Source organism: Gadus morhua, chromosome 6, assembly GCF_902167405.1.
Source record: "Gadus morhua chromosome 6, gadMor3.0, whole genome shotgun sequence".
In the NCBI taxonomy this organism is placed as follows: domain Eukaryota; kingdom Metazoa; phylum Chordata; class Actinopteri; order Gadiformes; family Gadidae; genus Gadus; species Gadus morhua.
In genome coordinates, this window is record NC_044053.1 from 9,206,851 (window position 1) to 9,216,112 (window position 9,262).

General features: G+C 42.3%; 2 protein-coding genes across 5 annotated transcripts in view; both read right to left on the reverse strand.

Moving 5' to 3' along the window:
• The window catches only part of vps13a (vacuolar protein sorting 13 homolog A), a 38,912-nt gene extending 31,050 nt beyond the window's left edge, over nt 1-7,862 (reverse strand). For all 4 annotated transcript variants that reach the window (XM_030359540.1, XM_030359541.1, XM_030359538.1 and 1 more), the window contains exons 1-14: nt 7,685-7,862; nt 6,130-6,173; nt 5,973-6,015; nt 5,774-5,869; nt 5,049-5,150; nt 4,408-4,517; nt 4,255-4,314; nt 4,075-4,134; nt 3,704-3,784; nt 2,816-2,873; nt 2,459-2,586; nt 1,455-1,561; nt 1,112-1,283; nt 57-119 (exon numbers count right to left, since the gene is read on the reverse strand). In XM_030359540.1, the coding sequence (XP_030215400.1) occupies nt 57-119; nt 1,112-1,283; nt 1,455-1,561; nt 2,459-2,586; nt 2,816-2,873; nt 3,704-3,784; nt 4,075-4,134; nt 4,255-4,314; nt 4,408-4,517; nt 5,049-5,150; nt 5,774-5,869; nt 5,973-6,015; nt 6,130-6,173; nt 7,685-7,784 (1,224 nt within the window). In that variant the 5' untranslated portion in view covers nt 7,785-7,862. The remainder of the gene's footprint in view (nt 1-56; nt 120-1,111; nt 1,284-1,454; nt 1,562-2,458; nt 2,587-2,815; nt 2,874-3,703; nt 3,785-4,074; nt 4,135-4,254; nt 4,315-4,407; nt 4,518-5,048; nt 5,151-5,773; nt 5,870-5,972; nt 6,016-6,129; nt 6,174-7,684) is intronic.
• Nucleotides 7,863-8,136: 274 nt separating this feature from the next.
• Nucleotides 8,137-9,262, reverse strand: part of LOC115545940 (C2 calcium-dependent domain-containing protein 4C) — a 1,711-nt gene continuing 585 nt past the window's right edge. Inside the window, exon 1 of the mRNA XM_030359458.1 lies at nt 8,137-9,262. This exon is cut by the window's right edge and continues 585 nt beyond it. Coding sequence (XP_030215318.1) covers nt 8,493-9,262 — 770 coding nt within the window. The 3' untranslated portion in view covers nt 8,137-8,492.

The window sequence follows — 9,262 nt, forward strand, 5'->3', positions numbered from 1 at the left end:
TCTTAGGTTGTGATGGAAATGGTGATGAGAAAGCTTTGGCCTGGTGTAAGCGTTACCTCCATCTCAGCCTGCTGTCTGGCCAAGGTGATATTGAAAATATCTAGCGTCTTCTCCGGCCCCTACAAGACAAAATCAATCACAGCTCTTTGAAGACCATGGCCACTCCTGCCAAACGCACCAATTACTTAACGTCCACCATTAGTTCCAGCAGAAAGGCTCTTCTGTCCGGTGTAGAGCGGAAATTATGGACTGCGTGGAATACAATACAACTGTTTTCAGCTGTAAATATTTCAAGTCGTTAATAATTAAATAAAAACATTGTCTGTATGGTTTATCTAACAGTCCTCTTTCTTCCTTTATAATATTTTTTTCTATGATCCCTAAATTTAATCTAACCAGGCACATCATTATTATGATCCATGATACACTTTATACTTCAATGGGTTGAGCATGCATGGATTTTTATCAGAAAAGCATAAAATAATAGTACATAATGAAGTGCTATATGCCGAAAGTCTTCTCACTGATAAACATTTCCATTGACTCAAAACTGTGGATCTTGATGTTCCATAGTTTTGTATACTGGTGCATGATAGGTGCTTGCACTTAGCAGGCAATTACAGATTCCCAGTGGTGTCAGTGTAAGCATGGCTCACGTGCACATCAGTGTATCAGGGTCAACTTTCAGCCCATTAACGGATGGAAGCATGTCAACAACGTTTGTTATGGTTGAGTGGCGTTGCATCGTCAAGAATGATGTTGAGTCTAATCCCAATTAGTAGATGTTCTAATTGGGATTCATTTACGGAGTCTATATGAACTAATACGGGAAGATTCACCCAAATAATCAGTTGTATGAGGAAATGTGCAAAAAGTATTAGGTTTCAAAGATCAGAGAGAAATCATATGATCCCTAGTTATACTCGTGAATAAGAGAGAGGCAACATTATTGCCTCTCCCACAATTATTACACATTCATGCAAATGACGAGCAGGTAGGGGGTAGACACCTTGCTCAAGGGCAGTCAAAGTCAGTCAAGTGGAGGATAGAACCCAGGTTACCGAACCCAGGGGGGAATATAACCCAGTACCGTTGGCCTAGGTCCTCCTACCTCCAGGTCTTTGAGCAGCTCCTCGCTGGGTTTCCTGCTGGTGATCTTCAGCTTGTACAGGTCTCGGTATCCCTTCACCATGCAGCGGTGCTGCCGGATGTGTTGCCATGACCACATGTGGAGGCGGGGCTTTACGTCGACCTCCAGCACACCTGTGATGACGTAGCGCCACCTGGACACGCCCACAGACAAATGAACAAACACTCAAACAGACATATGCACACTGCTTGTAGGACCGATTCAAAACAAACCCTTAATAGTTAAGTTAAGATATTGCATTAAAAAAATATATAGTTTCTAATTGAAAGTTTGTCTCAAAGTGAAACTGAAAGTGTTTACTGACCAAATATGGGTGTTTGAGTGAACATGGACGTCCGGTCTGTACTTCCGGTATGGCAGATTCCGCGACATCAGATCCACGGAACCCAGGAGCTCCAGAATGCTGATGTACTAGAAGGAATACAAGCACTTGATGTTATAACATTAAACCTTTTCAGTCTGAGACTGGATGTGGATCACTTATCTTGCACACACAATACAATGAAGTAAGATAGACTACTCGTGAGGTTGCCTTCCCAAAAGTCCCAGCAAGTGCTCTTATTCTCACAATTCCTCTCTAACTATAGTATCACTATAGTCTGGCTATTGCCAGACCAAGCTCAATCGTAGATTTAGTCTGGGGAAGCTGCCATAATTTTCTTCAGCACAAGAGGCGTGATCAACGGGCCTAGTTCAACTGACACTGTACGCGATTGGCTGCTTGCCGTCGCTTCCCTTGTGTTATTGTGGTCGTTATTGTGTTAAACCAGCCAATAGCGACGCTAAGGGGAAAAGCCAGCTTGGTTATTTGCTCCCGCAAAAAACGGATTGGAAGCAGAAAGAAATCTACCGCTCTTCCGCTATAATCGAAAATCGCAATAATTTTTTTTTGCCAGCCCTAATGTAAACATAACCATGAGGAATGGTTCTGTCTTTACGGGGTGGTTGAAACAGAAGAAAAGTGTTTTGGACTACAGCAGAAAGAAAAAAACGGTTCTTCTTCATGTAAATCTTAACAAAGCATAAGCTTCGTCTTTGACTTTCAACAAAATAAATCCCTACTCTATTACCCATCCTCATCCTTCACTCCAACTCCTCTACTCATCTCATTGATAAATAATAAATACAGGGGATGGTCAGTATGATGGTTGGCTATTTGACTCCCAGTGGAACGGTACTAGGTTTGATCCGAGTGTTGAACAAGATGCCAAATTCTGCCTGCTCCCTAATGACAAGCCTTTAGATAGGGTGAAAGTCACTTTGGATAAAAGAAACCAACTAGATGCCTTCGCCACAACATCAGTTCACCTGGTCCCTGTTCAGCTCAAAGGCCACCTCTCGGAGATTGACCACCAGGTCAACTTTGGGAGACGAGAAGTCCACGTCGGACCTGGGATTCATCCGGAGTTTAGCATCTGCTGTGATGGGCCGGAAAACTGTGGACCAAGAGCAGCGGAGAAGAACACATATATTGAATTTACACATCATTCAATTCCATGTTTGGTATGGAAATATATATTTAGGCTGCATAGTTCTATATTTATTTAGATGATGCAGGTATTCGGCGGCTGTATCGTGTCTTACCAATACATTTTGGAAAATCTTGAAGCTGTTTAACCTAGTATGCTACCAGACTAACTCAGGAGTTCAACTAAAGACACTTACTGAAGTCATGGCTGACGTCGAGAGAGCTCTCGAGTTCAATGCTCTTCTGAAGACACCGCTGAAGGAAGTACAAAAATATATAAGATTAAGATATTAAACTGACGGATTTACACTCTAAACACACGCTATCTAGTTGCTTTACTCTTTACTCTTCCAAACCCATTAAATCAATTGGTGTTGGTAAGAGAACTAAATATTTATTCTACTCAACAAGAAATCACAGATTCCATGCTACTATCTCATTAACAGCCTCGTGTCACTAAATTATCGCGTGCTGACAATCCCATGTCCTCTTGGTCAGCAACGATGTCATGCAGACTGATGCCATGTCATCAACACTTGCCAAATGACATTGGAATTGAGGGAAAGTGTTCCCTAAGGTTCCTACATACAGTGAATAAAAGAAGCCTCTCTGCGTGGTGTGCAATGGGAACACGAGAGGACCTCATGGCTCTTCGTGGAACACAGAAGGACACAGAGTCATTCTGTCAGGCAGCAGGGAAGCTCAGGCAGGAATTACATCCATCAATTATTTCTGACTACAAGCTGAGCAAGAATTCTGAAGAAGGTGAAACTCGTTTGTGGACTCTTAAGGGAAGACCAGCAGAAAGACTAATACACTAGTCTAATGAGCGTGGATCCATTTCTATGCATTTGCTCTCAGGTGAAATAATAATGTTGAGGTTCAAAACAGTTCAGAGCCTTGAAGTCAAACATGAAATAGAGAACACAACACAGCTCCTCCGAAGGCAAGATGCGACAGGTTTGACAGCATCACAAATGCCTGCCTCTAAGCACCAGATAACAGAAAATACCATGGGTAAGAGCTGGCTCAAATTTCCAAGGCCAAGGAAACCCACTGCTGAGTAGAAGCTATTGCTGACTCACCAAAGCCTCTTCTGGACCATGGTTGGAGAAGAGCAAGGAGTTCACATTCCAGTAGGCAAACAAGCTGTCGAGCTGCACCAACTGAGAAGAGATCCAAGATAAAACCGTTAGAATAACTACTGTGGTGCACATACCCAAACTGACTCTGATAAACGATAATGATAACAATACTAACAAAAGCCGCAGAAAACATTGGGTTTGAATATGAATACAAATAAAAAATGTAAATAAATTGACACAAAGATTTTTGGATCGTGATCCTGCTCAAAGTTTTTTACAAAGTCCTGATATTACGCCCAGTTGTCACACCCACAAAACTAAATGAAAACAAAGCTAAGCTATGTTTAATCAACCGTAACTGGCTGCTCTACCTTAAAGAAGAGCTTGGCCTTCTCATCCAAGAGGCAGCTGTTCCAGTTCTCATCGGTGGTCTTTGACAAGCAGACAGAGTGGACCAAGTTAGACAAAGGTACAGGCATATAACTGACACACATGCAACAAAGTCATTTGGAGATTAGAACGCTTCAGTCGGATATACAAGACGTCATTACATGCAGGCTGAGGTTTTTGAGTGACACTCCGAATGACAGAGGACAATTTGGGTTGGTGACCTGAGAAAAGAAAACGAAGAGAGGTTAGCCTGACTTGCCTGATTGTTAATCTTGCTTTGGGATTTCTGGGTGCATTTTGAGTGAAATACTCACATCATCCTCGTAGCGGACATGGATGTTGGATATCTTGACCTGCACATTTTTAATGACCTGTGTGACCAACTTCTCAACAAAAGTGTCCTGCTTTTCAAGTTCAGGGTCCTCTGTAAAACACAAGAACTTTTATTATACTTACACTACATAAGACATAAATGTATTATGTAGTGATATTTTTTTCAAATTAAAACTAAGCTATAAATAAGTATGATTTATGCTGTTTACGCTGCTTTATCAGTTCAGGATTTGGATAATTTTATAGTGTGAATAGTTTAGGGTTAGCCCTAACTTAATTTACATCCTTTATATAGGTCTCAAACGAATTGTCCCTTTAAGTTATTATCACAGTGTCCCTTGGTAACAACTACAGGACTACAGCAAGATTGTTGTGTCTTGACTTGTGTCTTGGGACCTGTGTGAGCTAGAGCTGCTAGTCTAAAATTAAAACGCAGGTCAAACCATAGAAGCATGGGTTTGAGTTCTGCTGTATGAGAATGTGCACATTTTCCTCTGCTATCATCACGGCCATGAAACATCTACTATGCATTTTGTGATCTTGAGGCCATTTCATCCATTCATCCTCTCATCCCAGACCGATTCTTTGATCCATCATCCTGATATTCAGATGACCCTCTGACCTTGTTCAGCAGCCTTCTGCTTGGTCTCCTCTATCCGCTGGAGCTCCCTTTGACGAGCCTCTTGCAGCTGCTTTTCCTCCTTCTCCGCGTCATACTTTATACCTGGAGAAAACATACATTGTAATGGTGAAGTATCGTTCAGAGCCAAATTTCTAACAATCCATTTTGTCATCAGAAGGGTCAAACCAACTTGACATGGAGGTCCACCTGTGCAAGACTTGTTGTTTTCTTATTTATTTTTCCTTCTTTGTTCTTTTTTTTTGGGGTGAGACAGAGGCCCAATCCCATTTCTACCCCTTACCCCTTCAAAACAAGGGGGAGAGGTAAGGGCAAGTGGTAAGGGGTATAAATGGGATTGGGCCTAAAAGTTAAGTGAAAAGCTTGCATGGACGCACTAAGATTATTCAAACCAGGCATGCAAAAGCATACAAAACACAAGCAGCAGGAGAAATGGAGCGGACACTGGAATAGCTAGTTGACACTGTGAGGGTCTAAAGAAATAGTGAAAGCAATGCAGGTAGATATTACACATCCTACTGAGTACAGTAAGAGGTGCTACAAGCATCATGTTTTTGAGCTAGCGTATCTTTATTCAAAAGCACAAACTATGCATAGATGTTTTGTTTCAAACGGCTATACTGGTTTGCAACACAATAAGGTAATTCAATTGATTAGATGTTAGTTTTCTGACTGCGCATAGGTTCATCAAGAGGAAGTGCTCTTACTGGCTGTGGGCACGACGAGCAGGTAGACACCATCCAATGTAGCCTCCACAGATTGAGTGTACAAGTTCTTCCATGGGATCTTTAGCTCTAGCCGACCTGTTTAAAAGGAAAAGACCAGGGTGAAATAATATTATATTATTTCACCCTGAAATACCCTATTCAAAGCGGCGTGAAAGAAACTCTGAAGCTAGAACATTACCTATGTGCCCCGCTTTAACTTTGAAAGGAATGTCGAGTTGACTCTGAGGAAAAAAAAGGCAACACACATAGGATCACCTGCAATGCCATCGAGTGCATTGTATTAAAATTGACATTTGTTCTTACAACATAAAAAAAATTTAAATGTATCAACTTACCAAGGCATTTTCCTTGATTTCCAAATTTCTAAGAATGGCATCACCTGAAGTTAGGGAATGCAAAGGATCGCGACATCATCAATCGTTCTTCTAATCCCCTCAAGCAAATAGACGTGAATCACTTCGAAGCAAACGGATTGCAAGCGACATAAGCAACGTTGTGTTACTGGAGTCTCAGAATGGCAGTTGTGTCAATAGACCTTTAGAGCTAAAAGTTGTATGGTATTAAGGTGTGTGATGTGTAGGATTTTCTCTTTGCCTAGGTCAACAGTTGGATCTTTCTGAATCACAAATCGTAATGCTCCTTTGAGAAAAACAAAAAATCCTTCAATTTATATAGACATCCAATGCGCAGTACATAGTGATTGTGTATATGTGTTTGAGGGGGATATAACACCTTTCACAAGCAAATAACCACCTTTGGGTCACTTATGTCTGAGTGAATGACAGAGAGACAGGGAGAGAGACAGATAGGGAGAATACATAACCTTTGGTTGAAAATAGCTGCAATGTGTGGGTGACATAAAAGCAATGAGATCAATAAAACACCTTTAGAAGCTTTCATGACTCACACATCAACTGAATGATGCCTTAATTTTACATTGTGGAAGGACAGTATTATGAAAGCAAAGAAAGCACAACTAGTGTGCTCTCTCTTTGTTGTCTTGTTGTATCCCTCCAGTTAATTGGGCTTTAACCAGAAGTGCTAATAAAGATATGTTGACTAGGCTGTAATATTCCATTCAGTGTCTAAAAACAAGGGATACTTGATGATGCCAGGAAATAGAAGTGAAACATCAGATGCTGTACAGTAGCCAATTATTCATGTTTACAACACGCTCTGGGCCATCTAAAATACTAGTTCAGAGAAACAGCAAATAAGGTATTCAATTTCCATTTCGGGGTTTTGTGTATTTTCTCTATTATTACTATTATCACTATTATCACTAGCCATGAGATAGATAGGTCATAATATTGCATCTGAAATGAGACCCTTTATTACCATGTAGGGGCAGATGCAAGCTGTCTCTTAGAATTTGAAAGATGTGTTTGACAGCGATAACCACTAAGTAAGCTTTTGCTCTAATCCTAAACTTGGGCCACATGGTGTGTGTATGTGTGTGTGTGTGTGTGTGTGTGTGTGTGTGTGTGTGTGTGTGTGTGTGTGTGTGTGTGTGTGTGTGTGTGTGTGTGTGTGCGTGTAAAAAAGCAGACAAGGGCAAGGCATTGTTGAAGTCGAGGACACAACATTCGGAGCAAGTCCTAACCTGGCTTTATGATGGGTGTGACATTATTTCGTAAATCCCCCATGACTAAAATATTAAAATCAACACGAAACAACGTATATGCCACTTTTTTGGCTAGCTCCAGTTTAACCACCATCTATGCCATGCTTGAACCGATCTTAGCGAGGTCATTATTGACATATATACAGAGGTATAGTGGCACTCTTACAAACACGCCTGTTAGCTTACGATGGGTTAGCCACAGTTAGCTAGCTTGGCCAACGAACGAGTGAGCGGCTACAGCAGTGAGATGTGGACTATAAGATTACCTCCCCATATGCCGAGCTTGAGTTGTGAGCTATCGAGGTTGACAACGTAGTCTCCTAAAAACCTATTGAGGACGTCCACCACCACACTTTCGAAAACCATTTTGGCGGATCCTTCACGTCACTGTCACCATGTTTACATTCGGTGAACTCGGGTGACAGCTGCTCTGGTTTCCTGAATTATCCGACGTCAGATCAAGACGCCGTCCCGGGGGGCGGGGCCTCGGGGTCGAGCTGTCAACCTTTTCACAACAAAGGCCCTCTGGTGCCCAACAAGATTATGTTGTGATAGAAAATGAACGTATTCCATTCAAATATATTACAGACAGTAAAGATTAAAAAAAAAAGGGTTGGGGTGATAATGAAGCCATTGTACAATACAGTTGCATTTATTGTTATTTGAAACAAAGACAAAGTAATATTTTACTACATTATGTTCACCATATGTGCCCGGTTCCTGACGTTTCAATAGTCTTGACGAAGACTATTAAAACGCCTATGTACGTAGCACGTTAAACACAATTTTGAATTAGCATTTTATTATCAGGACAAATCAATCATCGTTTTTACGTGCAGTTGTATAATGCTGCTAACGAAACTATGTGAGTGTAGCCTCTTATAGGTCTAACAATAGCATGCCATCTTCTTACATAATATTTCCTCTTTGTTACTTCTTGGTGGTATACTACTTATTAATATTCATAAACAGATATTTACTATTACAAGTGTTTCATAATTTCACATTTATAACAAAATGTAACAGCACGACACCACATTTCTTTTTTTACAAAAATGCATTTCTAGGCTAGCTTTATAATGCGCTTAATGTGTATTTGACCTCAGAAGGGAGTAGCTGGCTGAGTGGTCTTAGGACTACTGCCCTTACCGCCCCTCGTCTCAGCGTTCCCGAAGCAGACCTATCCATCACCTTCAACCTCAATTCCAGCACCGAAAGGGTCTCCTCACTCAGCTCTGTGAAGAAGAAATCCTCGTTAAACACAGGGTGGCTACAGTTCCTGATGGTGGCACTCTTCTGAAGCTGCAGCTTCCCCGGGACCAGACACAGGCTCAAAGCGCAGCTCAAAGGTCGTTGGTCCGCATCATCCCGCATGAGGCCCTCCACCGACACCACCCGGACTTGTACTGTGAAGGTGCCTGAAGTGGAAGAGGAGAGTGGCAACGGAATACGTTCTGTGGAGAGCCGGACATAGCCGCCACCCAGAAGAGGGATGCTGTGCTCATGCTGAAGAGGCTTTTGGCATTGGAGGGTGTCCACGGGGAGGACGGTGGGCGGGACCAGGGTCATTAGGCGGGCCCCAGGGCCCGAGGTGACGGCAGCAGCAGCAGCAGCCGGAGCAGAAGTGAGGCCACGGTGGAGCCCCGTCGAATGCTCATTTCTAGGCCTCCACCTGTGTGCTCTGGTATTCGTATTAACCACCAGGTGACAGGATGAAGATGATGCAGCTTCACTAACAGGGTCCCCTGCCCGTTCCACCAATACGTGGAGGGAAGAGCCGGTACTGTAAGGAGAACCGATGGGAGTGGAGTCAGAAGAAGAAGAGGAGGTTTCGCTCTCTGTAC